Source organism: Callorhinchus milii, unplaced genomic scaffold, assembly GCF_018977255.1.
Source record: "Callorhinchus milii isolate IMCB2004 unplaced genomic scaffold, IMCB_Cmil_1.0 Scaffold1, whole genome shotgun sequence".
NCBI lineage: Eukaryota > Metazoa > Chordata > Chondrichthyes > Chimaeriformes > Callorhinchidae > Callorhinchus > Callorhinchus milii.
The window spans coordinates 27,798,305-27,820,258 of NW_024704742.1; the positions used below are offsets into that span (position 1 = coordinate 27,798,305).

Here is a 21,954-nt window from a genome sequence, read left to right on the forward strand (position 1 = left end):
CAAGACTCTCAATTGCATTGAGAAAGCCCAATTTTTTTTTCTCAATTGAGAAGGCTAGATTTAGTCAATTTATGTAGATTTTAGGTTCTCCAGAAACTCCTAAATACAGCTCAAGTTTTGAAGCTGGTTTTCTGGAAGATCTTTTAAGAACTACAGGGAAAGAAACTTTGGAATTAAGACTAAAATCGACAATTTGCCAAATGCTCTGCAACAGTGGAGTCAATCTGGGCTCTGGTTGAATTTCTCCCCACACATTTTTAATATACTTAAATGGCGAGTTAGGCAGATGAGTTTAATGGGAAGAGATGGGAGTCTTGAATGCTAACTTCAAATTGGACAACGTTTCCTAAACAATGAAAGCTGTTACTTTATGTGGGAAACTGAAGAATATCAGTCAGGAATTTTTTTGGCAATCTGCAATGCTTGTAAAGATGCCTGTCATCATGGGAATAAATGTCTCCATTGCAAAGCCTAAAATTAAAGCCATTAAATAAACAGATGTCTCGTGAATTTTCCTCTAATCAAGCCAAAAGCAAGGAAAGAAAAGACACTGAAAGATGGAAGGTACTTTACCTCTGTGCAGTATTCATGAGAACCACATGAGCTGGTAAATTAGATGACATCATGCATCTGGTGCAGAAGATAATAACCATTTAAAATATTACATTTCCTAAGCACGACCTGATGTCACATGGCTTTTTAGGATAGTGTGATGGAGCAGGGGGAAAACAGCCAACAATTCAGTGCATATGTGTTCATGCTCCTGCACAAATGGGAAAGAGAACAAGGTTTGTGATGCATTTTGTTTGCATGCAGAATATGAAAAGCATGACTCATAAATCACACTGCATTATTAATGGCTTGATATTATTCAGCAATTTAGCAAAATACTTTCAAAAACCCTGTCCCATGTTATCCAGCACCCCATTATTTTAGACTTGTTTTTTTCTATCAGATTATGGGCAGCACTCCATGTAGCTCAGTGGTTCCCAGCTTTTTCACTTTTAATGAGTTACCTGTCATTCAGCATTTGCTCAGTCTTCACCTCATAGACACTGTAAGCTTTTGTGCCAGACCTCCTTGGCTTGTGGGAGGGTGGGATGAATTGTGTGCTCATCATTCCACAGCATCAATCTCACATCTAAAGTACAGACTGGTCAGGGATGTGCACTTGTGGAAATGAGGGCTGTGAATAGTTCTGGTGATACTGCAAGAGGTATGACTCCATCTTCTCCACTGAATTATCTGCTAGGTGAAAGAATTGGAGAAGAAGCTCAGACTGATTTTATGAAGCCAGTTATGTTATAAAATTGATATAGCAACACATTCCATGTACTCTGCCAGCTTTGACTACTTCAGAAGACCCCTGAGGGTGTTTCATGGGAAAACTTTCATTTCTGTATCTTTGGTTATCGGTCAGTGTAATAGTAAATACTAATCCTTGCATTTGATATTGGGTCTTTTGTGGCAGAGGATATCTCAAAGAGATTCGCAGGATTTTACAATGAAGTGTAGTGACTGCAATTTGTTTGCTTTTTCCAAACAATTTGCAACCGGCAATCAATTTACATACATCAACGTCCAATAAACAGCCGTGAGATGGATGATCAATTTTTAAAGCACTCTGGGACTCTACCCTGTGTGAGGGGCGCTATACAAAGTTGCTGTTAACTGGAATGCTGCTGTTGAGATGAGCTTCTGTTGCCATGAGCAGCATTGCATGCATTCCTATGCAAGAAAATTTTTTTGTCGATGCCCGTTATGAAGGAAGTTAGCGTGGCTTCTGGTGGATAGCACACATGTACAGCAGGCAGGTAGTGTTGCAGCATGGGCAACATGCAGGAAATGACATCTGTGGTGTTTTCTATCTATCTATAAGTGACGTCAGTGATGACCTGATACTCTGGAAGTGAGTCAGTTTTATGTGCTTGGTTTCAATAAGGCCTCTGAGATATTGCACCCAAGTGTCACATTATTATGTGGCTGCTGTACATTAGCAAATGCACTCTTCCTAAAAAAAAATGTTGAAAGGGAATTATCTTGCTTATCCTTCTGGCCAGCAAAAATTGAGAAATGAATTCCATAGCATAGGAATTAGGGAGCTTTTTTTTGATGAGACCATGTTTCAAGATCAACTCCTAGTTGGCGTGGTATCACTTCCATTGTTCAACATTTTCTGGCTGGAATGTTTTCTAAGGGTCCATCATTGAGTCCCATTCCTGTGCTCTTACATCAGTTTTCTTTTCAATAAAATAGTAAAAAATAACACTGTTTTATTAGCCCCATCTCTTGCTAAGTAAGTGTTCAGTATTGTCTCTCATATGGCCTATTCAGTTCATTCCTGTTATTCCCTCAACACTTAATAGCTACATAAGGTATTATACGAACCTTGGTATGGAGAGACCTACCATGACATTCAATTCAGGATCTTGGCACCCTGCCTCAAAGTTGATCCCTCTGGTTATAAATTTATCTTTGGAAGAAGGTCTCAGACTCGAATTTCAGATGTTCTCTCTAATTTATACCTGATTAGGGAATTTTCAATACCTCTGCTCACTCTACCATCCTGCCTGGAAATATATTTGCAGAGATCTGCTTCTCTCAGGGACACTTCAGATTGGCAGTTAATTTTCACAGCTCAGCTCAAGTATCCCATTGAGCCAAACACCATTAGATCCTAAATTAAGCCTATGCTTTGTGAGTGCTGGTATCAACGTTTCTAAGTTTGGCCTGATTGCAGTCAGGGGTTCTTTTGCCACAGAAGTCCCCCTAGATGAGCTTGTATTTTGCCCACTGCTGTGGCACCTGTCAGGATTTATACCATTTGCTAATACCTTCTGTCCTTTCAAGTCTGTTTTCGTTCAAGTGCCTGTTGAAAGGCACATTCCAAACCTAAAGGTAATTCTATCAAATCATCCTTCTCCATTGGGTCTAAATGAGAAAAATAGTTTTTTGTGTGGAACTGAGAATGTTTGCCTTAAATTAAATAGTTGCTATGCTCTTCCCCAAGGCTCAGCTGTGGTCCTGGAAACTTTTACTCCCTTTTGGTTTATTGGATTCTGTACATATGCATATTGTTAATATGACAACTTCCCCTGATGTCCTTCAGCAAAGAAGAAATGTAAGTGGAAAGACATAGGCATGATTACAACTGTGGCTCAGGAATGCAAGCTTTGTTTCAATTGATATGACAACCTTTCAATTTGATTGTATTTCTTCACGCATTGCATACGAATTGATGGCTTAGCTCCTTCACATCATTTGCTTTGGAATGCACCAACACCATATTAGATCTGTTGCTGACACCTGTAAAGAACAGCACGGCAACGTCAGTAAAATCTGGCAGTAAACATTTTGCTTTTCATGTGTCCCACATGACGCACTCTGGAATGCTACCCTGCGTGAGAGGCGCTATACAAATGTAAGTTGTTGTTGTTGTGAAATGTCAAAAACAACAATCGATCAAGACCATGAAAGCCAGTCTTCCGCTTAAAGGCAAAACAGACTAACGATCCTCATGATCGTTTTGTTTGCTGAAATGAAATGTAGCAAAATAGACATTTAATGAATTATGCTAATAAAAATCGAATGTAGCAGCAGCTAGAGTCATGCAATAGTTCCACTGTAATGTAAATACATTGAAATGAAAGGGATGGAATTCCAGGATTATAAAGTTGTATTTGTAAGCAGGCTACCTCACACACCCACAGTGATTTGTGACACAATGTTTATATTTTGCAATAAGTCATTTCATGTTTAAAGCCACAATTAGACTGATGATAAACTGTTTAGACTAAAAGGCCTCAGCTATTGAGTTTTGTTCCAAGAAAAATAACACAATTTCTTTGAAACAAGTACTTTTGCTTTGACTTTCAGCAATGTAGTCATAGTCTGATGTATGAAAGCTGGTGACAAATTGTTTTACTTTGGTTTTTAATAATAAGACATTGATGGAGGAAGTATTATTTTTCAAATATAAAGGGTCCATTATAGATGCCTTTGAACAAAATCATAAGATGTAACAGGGCTTTATTTTGTAATTTTGAGCTCATGTGCTCCAAAAATACAATGGCATCTGAAACTGATTGCAGAGCTTTGTTTAATTACAATAATCTAATAATCCTTGCATTTGGCAGTGCCTTATGTCGTTAAGACATCTCAAATCGCTTCACAGAATATATTGGAAAGTTGGTTGACTGTATTTTGTGGGTGAAACATGGCAGCCAATTGCGCACAGCAATGTCCCACAAACAGTTGTGGATTGAGTGACCAAATTATTTATATATTTTAAACGATTATTACTCCCCGGACAGCGATCTGCCAATTGACTAACAACCAGGTTCATAATAATAATAATCCTTGCATTTGATATAGCGCTTTTCACGTCTTCTAGACGTCTCAAAGCATTTTACAGAATAGACTGTACTTTGTGGGCGAAACGCGACAGCCAATTGTGCACAGCGGTGTCCCACAAACAGTCGTGGATTGAAAATGACCAATTTATTATTGTTTTGTTTTGGAGGGATTATTATTAGGCGTGTGGAGTAAGGAAACTTGCCCAAGGTTTCGCCCTGCCCGGAATTGAACCCAGGTGTCTTGCTTGCAAGGCACTGCTCTAACTACTGAGCTACAGGACTCCATGTACTTACTTTGTCACATCAAGGCTTGACTACGGAAATTCCCTCCTTGTTGGCCTCCCCAACTCTTCCCTCCACAAACTGCAGATCTTCCAGAACTCTGCAACTCATATCCTCTCCTGCACCAGGCTCCGTGACCCCATCATCCCCACCCTCCCCTTGTTCCACTGGCTCCCCATCCCTCAGAAGACAGAATTAAAAATCCTCGCCCTCACTTTTAAGACCCTCCACGGCCTTGCCTCCTCCTGCATCTCTGACCTGCTGACCCCCTAATCAGCCTGTCCGCTCCCTCCACTCAGCAGGCTCTGGCCTGCGACCATCGGCGGCCAGGCTTTCAGCCTCTCTGCCCCCACTCTTTGGAACTCCATCCCACAATCCCTTCACCTTGCTCTCTCTCTTGCCTCCTTCAAGGCATGACTTAAGACCTCGTTTTTGACCATGCCTTCAGTCGCCCTCCTACCATTTCTGCGCTCCCTCATCCCAACTCTGCCCCCTCCGCCACGCTCAAGTCCTCATCCCTGACTGTTCAGCGCCTTGGGACATCCTCCCGATGTGAAAAGGGCTTTACAAATGTAATTTTGTTGTTTTGTTGTTACTGCTAGGTAAACAGAGGCATGTAGATTAAAGAAACTTGTCTAATGTTTTGCCTCGCCCGGGAATCAAACCCAGATCCACTCGCTTGCGAGGCGAGCGCGACAACCACTACACTTTAGGACTCTCTAATTTATTGAACCCGAAGAAAACTTAACATTTTCATCTTTTCACTAAAATAAAGTAAAACGCTCATTTTTCTCGTAAATCTGAGAATAATTCTGCATTATATATACACATTATCTTATTCTCAAAGCGTTTCACCCAAAAAATATACAGTCGATTCACTTTACAATCTATTCTGTGAAGCGCATTGAGACGCCTCAAAGACGTGATAAGACCTATATCAAATGCAAGGATTATTCTCTGCAAAGTGTCTCATAGTTACCATTGAAACATTTCCTTCGTAGAAAATCACTTATTAAAGGGGACATAAAAAAAGGCTTGGCTCTTTGAGCCTAACCTGCTCTGTGATTTTATTAGATCTCGGCAGCTCTTTATCTTTCTTATCCAATTTCCCAGCTTTTACTCCACATCTCTTCATAATGTCACTTTCCAAGTATTTATTTATCTCCCGCTTAAACTCTTCAATTGATTTTACATCTGTAGCCTGCTGTAGCTGGGAGTTCCACATTCCCAGAACCCTTTATTCAAAAGTATGTTTCCTGGATTCATGTTTAACTGCCTTAATGCTAATTTTCAGATTATGTCTCCGGGTTCTTGATTGCCCTGATTGTCAATTCCATTATATTAAAGACCTCAGTTAGCTCCCTCCCTACTTGCCTCTAAGCAATATAGCTCACATGTTTATTCACATTTTACTATCACTAAATGCCTTCATCCCTGGTATTTTCTCAGGTAATTCCAGAAAATAAAAATTACTAACAGACTGTATACAACAATTTTCTCTCTTTCTTATGCCAAAAGGATACAATTCTCATCACAAATATTTTGGAAAACTATCCTTTTCTGAGAGCAACAATGCAAATGAACATTTTCTCCACAGTTTTCCTGAAGGCTACATGATTTCAAATCAGATACTAACCTAGGGGCTTGTACCAATCTTCACAATTATTGATGTGGAGACCTGATGCATGCGTTTTTATTCATTAGAAATACATTTTGTCCTAAGGCTACAAGGGCTTGCCAATGCAAGATCTTACAAAGTCATAGCTAGGCATGTTTTTAAAGAGGCAAACTGGTGTCATTTCTCATTGTCATCTTCCATTGTCGTTAAACGTCTCTGGGACGCTACTTGTGGGAAGGGCAATTTATAAATGCAAGTGGCTGTTGTATTTGCAAGTACGGAAAATGTCCTCTCCAGGCTTATTGTTCTTCTATCTTATATTAAGTTAGGCCGCTTTGAATGTTTTCGTCACTCAAAAATAATTCTTACTGGGCCAGCATTCAAAGTGGTAGGAGCCAAGGCATTTCTGCCAGGTTTGGGCAACTAACATTATTCATAATAATAATAATATCTTGGTGAACATATTGACATTGTATTCTGTATTCTGATGTTCTGTCAGTCAAGATGTACCCATTCAGAAATTGGCTGGCTGGCTCTCATTTCTTTAATTATTTTTCTACAAAATACAGTCACTACACTTGACAGTAAATCCTGTGGAATGCTTTCAGACATGTTCCCGACTTGAAAGGCGCGATATCAAATGCAAGGGTTATGATTACTTTATTATTACAGGTCTTCTTCAAGTTTGCTTCTAATGATTGATTTTTCAGTTTTCCTATTCTTGAGGTCAGACTAATTGGTCTGTCGTTACCAGGTAGGGCTCTGTCACATCTCGTGAATATGGGAAGCACGTTTGCAACACGCATTGTGCAATGGAAAGTACATTTTAAAATGCTATAGAAGGTAAAATACTCCAGAATTATGACAAAGCAAACATAAGGGGCTATATTTCTGCTGTGATTATTCTGCAATTTTTAAATTAATTCCATACCAATTTAAATGGGGGTTTAGACAGTGCAGTTCACACCTTTATATAAGCACAGAGAGTACAAATCACACTGGCTATTGAAAGCTATAGGGAGCTTCCAAGAGTGTGATTTTTAATGCTATTAAAGAACCAATCTTGTGAAATTTTTGAAAATGTATCAGACTCAATTTGGAAATCTTAAAGAAAAACTGTGACAAACAAACACTTCCAAATTAAAACTATGTAAGATTGTTCCAAAAAAATTTACACGATCTGTTAAGATCTTTAGGCTAAAACAGGAGCAAAATTGGGCCTCAGATAGGATGAACATATGTCCCCAATTTCCAGGGATAGCCCTTGGATGAGGTATCATGTCCTTGGCCAAATTTGCTTGAGCTCAGCTGCAAACTGAACAAGAACATTCTAAAACAGATCCACTCACCAGAGAAATACAGCCATTAATCCAACATGCTTTTCCAGTACTGCCAACATCAGCAGTTGTGGTGAGTTCATTTTTTTAATACATGTCCCTGGATTTGTTTTACAAAATAAGGTTACCTTACCTCAGACTTGCACACAGCAAGGCTTCTGCTTTGTTTTTTTTTTGCGCTATGTTCAGGCATTGAATTTTGGGGATTTATTCCTGTTCAAACTAAACCAGTCTGCCTAGTCAAGCTTCAGAAAGCCTGCATTCCCTAATCAGTATCCATTACAGGTACTAAAATGAATCCTTGCATGCTGAAATGTGTGATAACCACCATAACTTCTCATTCATTATTGCCGTAATATTGCTGCAGTATTTCTTGCTATGAGACATAATTGCAAGGTAATAGAATCATTAGTATCCAAACTCTCCAGGAGCTAGCTGTGCATTAAAGAGTAAAAGTAACACAAGCTGTTCTAGATTAAAATCCCACAAACATTATTAAACAATCAGCTTTATCAAATTTCCTGGCTATAAAATAACATTTTCACCACAATAAACTTTTGCATTTCTGTGAATTTATTTTTCTGTAAAATTACTGCAGTAGAATAAGTCCCAAGTGCTCAGCTATAAAACAGCTTGGTATCATTAGAAGAGAATTGTATTAGAACACCATCACTTTTCTCCTTATGTAAACCTGTAATTTTATGGTGTGGTTTTTATTTTTATTGAAATTCTATGCAAGTACAGATGAATGTAATTAAAAGGTGTTTTACACCAACCTGTTGTGCCCACAAATTATGATGACGCTACCTTTGCCATCTGCTTGAATGTCTTATATTCCTGTGTTCTTATTGCTTTATGCAACTGCTCAACACGATTGCAGATCTGAAGCTGCTTGCAATGAAGCAAATATTTTAGCCATTGTTTGGTTTGCATGGATGACATTTCAATCCGGTGAGCTGTTGCATTAATATTTTAATAGTGATAACCTTATGCTGGCAAAACATGAGAATGTCAGAGAGAGGGTTCAATATGTAGTGTCATGTAAAACAGGTTTCTTTGGTTGTAGATTATTTGTCCACAAAACACACAGTAATTATATTTTACTTTACATCCCGTGAAGGGCTTTGAGAGATCCTCCTGATGTGAAATGCACTATACCAAACGTAAGATAGCTGTGGTTGGAACAAAGCAACATTTTAGCTATTGTTTGGATGAGTGACACTTTGATTCGGGAGGTGAGAATTGGATTATTATCTTAATAGTGGTATCCTTATGTAAAACACAGTTGTGATAGAAATATACAGAATGGAGGAAGGCCATTCAGCCCATCCTGTCATCATCCCACCAGCTTGTTGACAAGTGAGAATTAAAAGTTTGGGGGAAAGCTGGGCAGTTAAAAAGTATTCATCCATGTCTATTTTATAGTCTTCAAAATTAATAGCTTGGAAATACTGATCACAGCAAGCCATGAAATGTGTCAGTTTAAAGTAATCTACTGCTGACGTTTTAACTGAGCAGTTAAAACCCTGGCAGATGTCACTGTTAGGATCTTAGTTTTCTGATCGAGGAAAAAGGTGAAGCCATTTTACTTCATTTGAACGCTGTTAAAATGTTTTAGTCGAATAGAATATAAATACAACAGCACTGTATAATTCTGTTTGTTAATTCTGTGTGGACATTGGACAGTCGTGTATAAATAAGTAGATAATTTGTCAGGTATTGCGGGATCAATAGCTGCTGTTGAATAAGCTAGCAGATACGACTTCACTGTGCATTAGAGATGCTAAGAATTCTTCTGATTTCTATGCAATACAGATTCCAATCAAAATCTATTTACCGATATTGGCAGAAGTTAATAGCATTAAAGTGAGCTGAGGGCAATAGACAACTGCATGTGCAGCTTAGGATTTAATGTGCATACAGTGAAAACCCTGATTATAAGAAGCTTCTGCTTTATTTCTTGCCAGCGTGCTGCTCTTTTCAAGTGGTGCTCAGTATTGCCTACAATTCAAACTTATATCTAGCATAATGTTCCCAGTTTTCTGCAGTGTTTTAATGAAGATATCATCTATCCATGAAGAAGTAAATTTTCTTTTAATGCTGCCTGGGTGTAAATGTCCTTGCTTTGCAATGTATATCTTAAAGACAAAGGGACAATATTTGCGATCAGGCGTTTCACTTATGTCACATACCTCTTCTCTTTCTTGATCTTAGTGTTCTGAATTGTGAATATTGATCGTGAAGTGTGTGAAATGCTCTGGCAGTCTGTGATCTCGCAAGCTTTAATTGCAACTGGTTGTCCAGAAGATCCCAAATCCTGAAATAAAGGCTGTGAAAATGCCAGAGTGTTTCCCAGCTGACATCAAATAATCCACAAAACAATACTCTGTATTCGATTGAATAACAGTGTATTTATGTAATTCAGCTTTTGGTAGTTTCAGCCAGAATCCATTAGGTACTATGATACGAATGTTCATATTTTATACCTGTAAAATGTGACACAAGATAATCCAAGTGCTTCAATATTATATTAGATACATTTTCTATTATAGATCATCTTTCAGAATTTAGGTGAAAGGCTAAAAGGATAGATGTTTGATTTAAGTATTCATTAGCCATTTGTGCATATTATAATTCTTGACTATTGGTATTTCTGAATTTATTTTTTGAAAGTCGTTAAAAAGAATTATGGGAAGTGCCAAACAAGTATAGCGTACTCTTTATTGCTTTGTTAACAGCTGTGTCCTATGCAAATTAAATTGTTTCTACCTCATTTGACAAAAAGATAATAAATCAGAAATGCAAAGAGTGGCAGCACTTGTTAGCTGTGACTCTTGAAGCTTGCATCACAGCCGAATAGACTGATTATTCCAAGCAGGTCAATTGTTCTGGCTGACATACACTCTAAAATTAAAAGATGAAAAGGTGAAATAGCTTTATCGTTGCCATAATTGAAAGCCTGAAGGAAGGCTTTAACTGTATTGGGGATGATGAATACCTTTTACCCTCTTTTACTATTTGAGAGAGAAATATGCAGTGTTATGGATGGCAAACTCTTGAGCACTATTCCTTCTGAAAATGCTGTGATTGTGAGGTTGAATTCAAAGTGAGAAATGTTAATGCAGGATATACATGAAAATAGTATGCATCTCTGACGTGTGGATATCATTGAATATTTTTTCAGATTGCAAAGTTAACTGAAGATCTGCAAGGAATGAAGATGAAAGTTTACTTTCCGAACGATAAAGAGGAAAGTCAAGACCTCTTGATGTTGCCGTCATCTCCAATATCTGACCAAGCATGTCTTCAACCGTTCACACCAGCTCTTCCACTTTCGGATCACACTGGGTTGCCTCCCCCACCTTGTCTGCCGCCTCCCCCTCCTACTCCTTTAAGTGCTGAACGAATGCCTCTGTCACCACATCACCTGCCATCCTCCCCTAAACTTGCCAAGGCTCCTGCTGTCCCTGTTTCCCATAGTGCACAATGCATGAAGCCAACTGCCTCAGAGATTTTTTTCCCCTCATCGGGGTTAGACACACATTTTCCAGTCACTGCATCATCCTATTTTTCTGATGTTAAAAGGTATCCTTCATTTTTGGCATTGCCTGCTGCTAGAGAACCGGCATCTCCAATATTACCAAGCTTTGGAAAACGATCTATGGCATCACAGCCAGGTGGAACTCAAGGTCATCTTCAGACGGGTTCAGAAGATCATCAGCTTCCCACACCACCTCCCCTGCCTGCTACTAAATGTTATCTCCCACCTCCTTCACCCCTTCGACTGCAAGGAACTCAGCAACATTCTTCGCTTGCTCAATCAGCTTCACTGTTGGACACTGGACAGCAGAAGCTTTCAACTTTTCTTCATGAAGAACCAAGTGCCAGACAATATCTTCTATCTACTTCATCTCCTCCACAGCCAGAGACAGGACATCATTCATTCCCTTTGCCCCCAACACCACCTCCACTTCCAGGCACTGGTCAATATTTTATCCCTCCACTGCCACCAACACCACCACCCCTGCCAGGTGTTGGACTATATCCCCCACCACCCACCCCGCCTCCTTTACCTTCACTCCTACTACCAGTTCCTGTACATCTTCCTCCGCCACCTACCTTTCTTGCTCTGTTGCCACCAACAACACCTCCATTTGGTACTGGTGACCTTCCCCCTGCTTCTCCTCTCAAAACTACAGACGGTTCCTCTCCTTTGGCCTCTGGCATTCGAAGTCCACTTCCATATCCTCTACTGGGTGCTCGAGTTCTTCCTCTTCCTCCTCCACCAGGCACAGTTCCACCTATTCCTACGTCTCTTCTGCGTACTTTTCCTCCTTCTCCACCTCCTCTCCCAGATACTATACCTTCTTCTGCACCCCTGTTGCCAGGCACTGTACTTCCTTCCCCACCCCCATTGCCAATCACCGTTCCTCCTTCACCTCCTCCATTACCAGGCACTATGCCTCCTTCCACACCTCCTCCACCAGGCACTGTTCCTCCTCCTCCACCTTTTTTATCAGGTGTCTGTGCATCTGCTTTTCCACTTTGTCTACCCAGTGCTAGAGTTCCCCCTCCTCCTCTCCCTCCTGCGTTACCAAACACTGGAAGTCCTCAGCTGCCACCCCATCTGCCTGGTACTGGAGGTCTTCCTCCTCCACCTTGTACTGGTCCTCCTCTGCCACCCTCTCTACCTAACACTAGAGGGCTACCTCCTCCTCCACCTCCTCCCCTGCCACCACCATTACTAGGTACTGGACATTCTCCTTCTCCTTGCACTAGAGGTCTTTATCCTCCAACAGACACTGGATTTCTCCCACCATCTCCTCCACAGGCTATTAAGGATTTAATTCCTCCTCCCTCCCCACCTCCTCCACCTCCTCTACCAGGGGCTGGGAATCATCCTCCCCCACCAGGCAATGGCCCTCCCCCTCCACCACCACATATACCATTTACCAGAGGTCTCCCTCCTCCTATCCCACCTCCTTTGCCATGCAATGGAGGTCCTGCTCTGCCATCTCCGCTAGCATTCACTGGTCCTCCTCCCTCACCTCTGCTGGGCATTAAGGGCCCTCCTCTTCCACCTTCCACAATGGGTGTTGGAGCATTGTTTCCCCCTCCACCTCCTCCACCTCCCCCACGTCTCCCCTTAGGTGCGGTGGTCCCTGTTCCACCTGGAGGACTAACCAACACTGCTCAGATTGCTCCAGGGTTACGTCACAGTCTGCAACCCAAAAAAGAATACAAGCCTGTGGTTCCACTGAAAAGAGCGAACTGGTCTCAGGTAAGACACTGATATAGTTTTCTGACATCTGGAAAAGTCCTGTAGCGTATTGGTTAGAGCAGTCGTCTCGCAAGCGAGAGGATGTATGTTTAATTTGTTACCCAAGTTTCTTTACTCCACAGACCTCTGTTTACCTAGCAGTAAGTAGGAACCCAGCTGTTAGTTGATTGGTAGATCACTTTTCCTAGGATAATAATCCCTTTTAAAAAAAGGAAAACAATCAAATAATTTACTTACTTCAATCCATGACTGTTTGTGGGACACTGCTGTGTGCAATTGGCTGCCAGGTTTTGCCCACAAAATATATAGTCAATTCACAAGAACATAAGAAATGCTAGATGAAAAAAAAGATTCATCTAGTTTGCCTTCAACCTTCCTGGTGGTTCCATGCACATTTGTCCCGAACTACCTATTTACTGTATCCCACAATGTTATTTCCTAAAAGAAAACTATCTACTCTGTGTTTGAAGAATCAACACTTGCTGCTTCAACTGTGTCCCGAAAGTGCCTCTTCCACGGGTTTACTATTCGCTCACTAAAATTATGTTTCCGTAAATTTGTTTTGAATTAACCCCCCTTCAATCGTAGAATATCACTTTACAGAATATTCTGTGAAGCCCTTTGAGAGGTCTCGAAGACGTGACAAGGCGCTAGATCAAATGCAAGGATTATTATTATCTTGCAAAACAAAATCCAAGTTATTATTCATATCAAGATATGAAAGGTAAAAAAATACGCAACCTATTACCATACCATGTCACAGTAAAATAGCATCAGAACCATTACAAATCATCTCTCATTAGAAGTTAGTGGTAAAGTTTCAACCTGAACATTCGGAGAAACTTCATCAAACTATTCCTGAAGGCTTGAGTGTCATACTAAGACGTGTGAAGAATATCTTGCCTTTGTTGATTTGAACTAGACACCAGATAGATTATGAAAATGTGATCCTGTTTATTCAAGCTGAGAATCAATTTATCAGCAATGCTACAGAAAGGTTAGTATAAAGCTGCAGCAAGTTCATTTCCATTCCAAAATTGCCTGGTGAAATGCAAAACAATATAGCATATGTAAGATCCCAATAGCATTGCAGCAAAGTCTCCATATAAGTGTCAGTGAAACCTATCCATAGAGACTAACTATTGTGTTGTTACATTAACTTTCTGTGGAGTCCTGTAGCTCAGTGGTTAGAACATTCGCTTTGCAAGCGAGAGATCTGAGTTCAATTCCAGGCAGAGGGCGAAACCTTGGGCAAGTTTCCTTTCTCCACACAGAGCCTAATAATAATCCCTCCAAAACCAAAAACAATAATTAAATTGGTCATTTTCAATCTATGACTGTTTGTGGGACATTGCTGTGCGTTCGCCCACAAATATACAGTCAATTCATTTTACAGTGTGTTCTATGAAGCGCTTTGGGACGTCCTCCCGACGTGAAAAGTGCTATATCAAATGCAAGGATTATTATTGTCAACTTAATGACACAGACCTGAATCAGACAAAAGTCATCTGAAGTCTGGCCAAAGCGGGCTGTTATAGACTAGATTTTATCATGTGTTAGATATTGTAGATCAAATTGTTTGTCTGGCTGCTCCACACCATCATATATTACAGCTTTCTTAATATAACCTTGTCCTTTCAAAGATTTTCTTTTCAAAACCAAAATATTCTTTAGTTTTCAGTGCCATATTTGAATTATCTTTTAACATGATCGTTGTGGCCTCCCTTTGTACTTGTTATGTTGTGGAATTGTAGCTTTAGAATACTTATTATGAACAAGAATTAGAAAATTTAGTAGAGCCTTTGTACAAAATTTTTTCGTCTTTACGGATTGATAGCAACATTTTTTTGCCTGGTTTCCTGTTCCAATCTCATTACAACCTCTTTGGTGGTCCCCCATGTCGCCCACCCAGTAGACACCATTAAAGTGGTCAACATTAACCTGCTTCCAGAAAGCTGCTTTGTTATTCTGTAAGCTACACAAAAGGAATGTGACTCAATTTTACAAGAAATCAAAGGAGTGATGTAGATTAAGAGGTTGTTTGGTCCATTTGATCTTGTTCTTCCTTATTATTAATAACAATAATCTGCCTCAGGAAAGCTGCTTTGCTATTCTGCCTATACTGTTTTTCAACAGGGTGACCAAAAAATCATGATAAATACCCTATTATCTAAATGCAAAACAAACATCATTATTTATTTAAGACTTATTAGACACTGTAATAGTATTTTGACTTGTTGGTCTTCCTGGAATTATTAATAATAATATATAATAATCCTTACGTTTGAAATAGTGCCTTTCACATCAGGAGGACTTCTCAAAGAGCTTCAAAGGATGCATTGTACACAATGACTGTAGGTGATTGTAAGTTTGTAGTGAATGTGGCAGTGAATTTGCTCACATCAATGTCCCACAGACAGCCATGAACATTTTATTGTTGGCCAGGGCGCTGAGAGAAACATGATTGACAGAAACATGATACCCACCCTACCATGTTCTCATGGTATCATTGACTTGTTTGTCAAATAACTCTATTGTACAGACCTCTACCTCCCTTCCTGGTAATCTATCGCAACAGCTTTTCCACATGATCAACAACCTTCACTCCTGTCCCTTGCGAGTTGCTTCCTAAATAGGCCTGCTCAGTGTTACTAAGATCACTGGCTCAGCATGGTGGCTGCAGTACAGGGATATAGGCAGAAGAAAGCCAAGTATAAGTGAAACGGAACCCTGTGCACACAAACTGATGCCTTTGCTCAGATTTCCACTCAACCAGTGTCTGACTGCTGGCTGTGTTTAGTGAATTGGTTATTACAGCAACTCCAAAATGAGTCCACTCACCCCAGATTTGAAACTTTAAATCCTAAAGTTTTAAAAGTTTGTGCTGCAGTTACAAGATCACAAGATTAGTTTTTGGTGAAGAAGGTCCTTTGGTCCACTTGACTTTAAACTTCCTAGCAGCTGCCTTGAAATTGTCTTTGCAGCACTAAACCTGTGTTTTCTTGTTCTTCTATCAGTGCAGCAGCAACAACAAATTGCATTTATATAGTACCTTTCACATCAGGCGGTCATCCCAAGACACTGAACAGTCAAGGGCTTGCATCCAAGATGGGGCTTGCATTTGGGTAGGGAGGCATCCTAAAGAGCTGGTACAAAACTGAGTTTGAAGAGATCAATGTGGTCTTATAGAACTTCTCCCAGTCCTAAGACTGCACGTTTGCAGCTGCGAGACACAAAAATCACATTGAACTGGAGCAAGCTATGTTGTAAAACATGTCTTTAAAGGTAAGCAATGATGGATGAGTCAAAGAGCCTTCTCTGGTACCCACCTGGTACTCTTGTCAGTGGGAAGAGGGCATTTGGTATAAATGTTGTTAATACTATAATTTAACCTTATTAATTGGGATGACTCAATGGAAATCAAATTGCTCCCATCATCAATACCAATTTAAAGGCATTTTGTGTCAAAACTGTCTATTGTAAATAAATAGTGCCACAAAGCTACATTAGACGGCTGACAAAGATATGGGACTGTTGGATTAGTGTTGAATCTATAGCTGTTCGCATCCTACTATGATTGTTTACAACCAGTACTTTTGCCATATCCAGCTTCTTCCCATCATTTTTGGGGGGAACAATCAGATGTCTGACACATGGATGCCACAAATTATACAATATATTTGTATACATTAAAAAACATTTAAAAATATTTTTGCATTTCACCCACCAAATATGCAGTCAATTCACTTTACAATATATTCTGTGAAGTGCTTTGAGACCTCAGACCTCTCAACGCCGTGATAAGGCTCTAAAGCAAATGCAAGGATTTTTATTATTTTCACCATACTTGAGAGTATCCAAACCAGGTTGAGAGATCCATGTATATATGTCATCTACACATGGAAATTTCCTGTCTGGAATGACTGGAATAATGCTCAAGATCAGGACACTATAAATTCATAAGATGAATTAGCTCCCGAGTTATCAATGTTTATACGTTTACATGCTGTAAAATTTTGCAGCTCACATCTTGTGTAATGTAAATTATGTTATGCAGCGTGTGATTTCTGTCTTCTCATTCAGTTACACAAGTGCACCAGCAGTGACAATCACAGGCTGCGCTACATGTGGGCGGGAAAGTTAGATAGTGTTTCATTTCTTGCGATTTAGATCAGCAGCTTTCATCTGGATAGAGATGAAAACTCAAAACCATTGAGTTCAGTGTAGTGAAAATGTTAAAGAATATAACCATAGACAGAGAAAATATTTCTTACCTACTCAAGTTCAAATCCATATACAAATTGAACTTTTCTCTCTAACACAAAATTGTCAATTCCTAATCATGAATTGTAGCAGGTATATCCATTATGTATTAGGAATAAAATATTCACCAATTATGTAATGCAATGCAATTTACACCTATATATCACATTCAGGAGAAAACACTCTTTCTTCAATAATTCAAAGCCCTCAAGTATTAACTTTACAACATTTGGAGGATCTATTCATTAGGCAATTAGGAATAATATATGAACAAATTTACACATGATCAATTTGAAAAATAGGCTCTCGTCCTTCGACTCCAAAGCCCAAGTCACTTTGTCAAACAAGAACAATGTTGTTTGAAAATCTGTTACATCGGAAAAGTGCTTAAGTCCTGCTGAAGTTTGGCTCATTTGTTAGCACTCTCACTTCTGAATCAGAAGGTTGTGGGGTGCAAGTCCCATGTCGAGACTTTGAACTCATAGGCTGACATTTCAATGCAGTGCTGGGGTTGTGCTGCAAATGGAGGTTCTGTCCTTTGGATGAAAAAGGTCCCATCTGGGACGTGAAGATCCAATTACACTATTCATTAATGCCCCAAAAAACAATCTATAGTCAACCCACTTTGCATTATATCCTGTGAAGTACTTTGAGACATCTCAACGACGTAATAAGGTGCTATATCAAATACAAGGTTTATTATTATTCAAGAAGAGAAGGGAGTTTCTCCTGGTGTCCTGGTCAGCATTCATCTAAATAAAATTGTTCATTCCCTTCATAGCTGTTTGCGGGACATTGCTGTTTGCAAATTAGCTGCCATAGTCACCTGCAAATAATAATAATCCTTGCATTTGATATAGCGCTTTTCACATCTTCTTGACATCTCAAAGCACTTCACAGAATATACTGTAAAGTGAATTGACTGTATATTTATGGGCGAAATGCAGCAGCCAATTGCACACAGCAGTGTCCCACAAACAGTCGTGGATTGAGTGACCAAATTATTATTGTTTTTTGCAGTACATTTTATAGTTTAATCCTGTGAAGCATTTCAAGAATGGTTTGATAACTTGATAAGACACTATAACAAATGCAGGAATCATTATATAAAGCTCCTCCTGAAATCCCATTGCATTATTTCCCCTGCAAAATTAGCTCATTCTTGAGCCTCACGTTGTGTGAAGTGCTAACTTAAAAAAATGGCCAACCCAGCAGTAAAAGAATTCCCTAGATATACGTCTGCTGTAAGAGTTTAAATTTGAAACTATTCATCCTTGTCTGTGGACATATTATACAGAACACAGTGCACACATAACCGTAAAAAGGTAGGAAATTAAATGCAAAGAAACACTGGAAAGTATAATATATATATAATATCTTCGAGAAATAAATTAAACCAGGGAGCAACAACAGTTGTAAACGTAAGGAAGCTATAAGTTATCACTTGGCGCAGTTACTATAGGACAGCAGCCAGATTGTTTGCAAGTTGTCATTAACAAATAAAATACTCATTGTTATTTGGGAAGTGTGGTAAGCCATACCCTGAAACCCATCCACTGGCTTGTTTGTAAACCCAGTGCCTAGAGATTTCTGAATTCTTATCCTCTCTTAATTCTGTTAACCTTTTCCCTGGCTTAGATTCATACATTCAATGCAGATCTAGAAAAGTGTCATCATTGCATTCAGCTCTGCCTTAAATTTACAAATCTCAGCCAGGGAAGCGATTGAGAATTGAGAGAGGTTTAAAAACTGAAGAGGTTGAGAATTGAGGACACAATTGGCTTCAGTACCCTTAGGCTACAGAGAGAGGGAAATCAGCTAAGATTCCCGCTTCTGCTCATGTACAATCCGCTGACACCGAATAATGAGTGTTTTGAAGGCAGAATCGGATGTCTGGCCACCATGGAGCCTGCGTCGCTCAATGCCGTAGTAGAGAAGGAGACAAAACACGCAAATTTAAATCAGTTTCATAGTATTATGATAAAATAAAATTCAACAGACTGTTCCAATGGTTCAGTAAGGTATTTCAGTGAGTATCCGAGCTGTACGGGTACCAGGGTTGATGTCTGTCTATTTTAAGTGATGTGCTCTCAACTGTAGCGATAATAAGAATGGCAGAGTTGACCTTTGTGCCCTGGTTAGGGGGCGTCCTATCGTTTCTGGTGGTGCGCCATGTGGGAGTTAGTTGAAAATAGAATTTTACTCCACTGCAAATGCCCTGTGATCAACTTGCCTGCAGCGCTGTCAAAATTTGTATGTGAATAATGGGGCCTTATTCATATGTGACAAAGAATGCTTGAGATTGATAGGCCAATACCCCAGTAAAAAAAAGTCAAATATATGTCCGGAGAGTGCGGGTGGAGGTAAATGAGAGATTAAACTTAGGTACCAATGGAATGAACATCACAAATTCAGAATAAACAGTTAGTATAACATACCCACTATTAATGCCATTGCAATCATGTTCATTATCTATTATCAATAGAATCATTACCATTCAAATAACTGTTCAGATTAAAATGTACCTAATACCAATGTTGATCCAGTCAGTTCTCATTTACTGCCATTTTGTAGTATTTTGGAGTAACAATGGAGTATACAATCCTGACCAATGAATAACCATAACAAATGCATTTATATAGCGTCTTTCATGTCGGGAGGACATCCTAAGGCACTGAATAGGCGAGGATTAGCACTCAAACTGGGGGTTGGATACGGGAGGGGTGAGTGCCGAGGCAGGAATGCGGATGGGAAGATGACCGATGGCGTGGTCAAAGAAGAAGGTTTTGGAATGGGTCTTGAGAAGTGAGGCAAAGGGTGAGGCGAGGGGACTCTGGGAATGGAGTTACAGGGAGTGGGGTCAGAAAGGCTAAAGGCCCAATGGTTAGTGTTGTGACGGGCGGATCGGTAGGGCTTTGGAGGTCACAGAGATCGGGTAGTGCAAGACGGTAGAGAGATTTTAAAGTGAGGACGATGGATAAAATGCTTTGCAGTTATTCAATCTATTTCACTGCTTCCACCCCTGGAAGTGGCCACTTATCATAGAGAGTCTGATTGGCACCCTGTTACTATTATAACTGATCGCCTTACATGTGATCCTCACAGTTGAATTTCAAGGGCTGAATGGCAAAGGGATGGAGTCTGCCCAGCCAAGCCTGGCCGCAGTCTCACCCATCAATCACAAGCATGCAGTTCCAACAGGGCTTCGGGGATAGTCACTGTTCTACTTTTTGGGATGGGAGAGAGGTTCAGGTTAATAGTAATGCTTCTGCCGCTGCCCTTGGGCGAGATAAGCAAATTCAACACAGATCAGGCATCAAATCTGGGGATTTCCTGATCTCTATAGCTTTGGATATAGGTAAACACCAGGTGGTACATTTATTGCCAAACCATCAGGGAACTCTGCTTAATATTCTTTTTTAAGGAAAATTCTCAACACGATTAATGAAGCCAACTCACTGCCAATTTTAATTCGAAGACAGCAGGACGCTTTCAAAGTCGAATCGCGTTCGTATCAGATATCTGTTTTTATGTTAAATTTGTTTTCTATTTAAAATCGAATTAAATTGCTGGATGAATAATTAAGTGGGCCCTAATGTACAAGCTTACAATTTTTTGTAGAAAGCCTGAGTTGAGCGTAATCTGAAACATGTAGAATACTTCTTAGCGAATAGTTTCTTGCCAATGTTTTTGTCTCCTCCAATTTTCTTCTCCTTTGGTTCTTTGAAATCATCTGACTTCATTATTCTTATTACTTGGAGCATCATTCCATGGTTGTCAAACATTGCTAACTCACTCCCTTACCAGGGAGGACGAAAGGGGAGTGAGAGATGAAAAGATTGTAGCACTACCACTACTATCTAGCTACGATTTGGCAAATAAGTTATGTATTTATCGCTTTCCAACTTGTAGCAAAATTTCTGCATCCCAAATCCACATTTCAGACCTAATCAATAATTTGTAAACTGTGTGTCAGTCATTTAGCAAACGGGTAAATCTCTCTAATACAACATTTATTTTCAAGTTTGTGAACCACATTAAACCTTCTTGCCTAATTGAGCTGGCAGCACTGACTGACGAATGCTCTTTATATCTGCTTTGAAGATGCACTCTCATACAACAGGTCAAAGCAATTCAGTTTGACTAGTGTAATGTTAGTTGGCCTAGGGGAAGCTACCAATGTCACAGTTCTTGCAGAAGATCCACACCCAGCTGTAAAACATAACTCTCACTGTCCTGAGAAGGACAGTTTCACTGCACAAACACAGCGGTTCATCCAAAACTAAGCTCAACAATAGCAACAGCAATAGCACCTTACATGTAATGTAACATCTCTGAGTGCTTCACAATGACGGGGTCAAATGCTGAGCAAGAGTTAAGGGAAAGAGGAAGAGGGGAAGTAAACAGAGATGCAGTCAAAGAGGTAGGTTTTAAATTGGGATTTAAAGATGGATAACAAAGGAATTAGGTGGCGGATAGAAAGAGGGAGTTCCAGAGGTTGATTTTTAGGAAGGACGGTGCAACTAATTAGCACTGTAATTAATTTTTATCTGAAAAAGAACAACTCTTTTGACTGCAATTTTCTTTCCTGAAGGTGCTGATTCATTCTAGGTTTCCCCATCAATCGATAGGGATGTGTTTCCGATCTGTGGGCAGGAAGACAGTGGTAACGCTCTTATGCATTTCATGCTGAGCTGTGTTGTCCACCAGGGAGCTCACAGGGAGTTCTTAGTATCTGCAAGACACCTATTGAGAGAGCACAAATATCATAATCAAGCCAATCCTCTGTGGCGGTCTCTGTACTATAGGGCACTGCTG

General features: G+C 39.8%; 1 protein-coding gene across 1 annotated transcript in view; it reads left to right on the top strand.

The window, feature by feature from the left end:
• Positions 1-21,954, top strand: part of LOC103181334 (protein diaphanous homolog 1-like) — a 924,060-nt gene that overhangs the window by 168,802 nt on the left and 733,304 nt on the right. Inside the window, exon 12 of the mRNA XM_042340721.1 lies at positions 10,777-12,873. Coding sequence (XP_042196655.1) covers positions 10,777-12,873 — 2,097 coding nt within the window. The remainder of the gene's footprint in view (positions 1-10,776; positions 12,874-21,954) is intronic.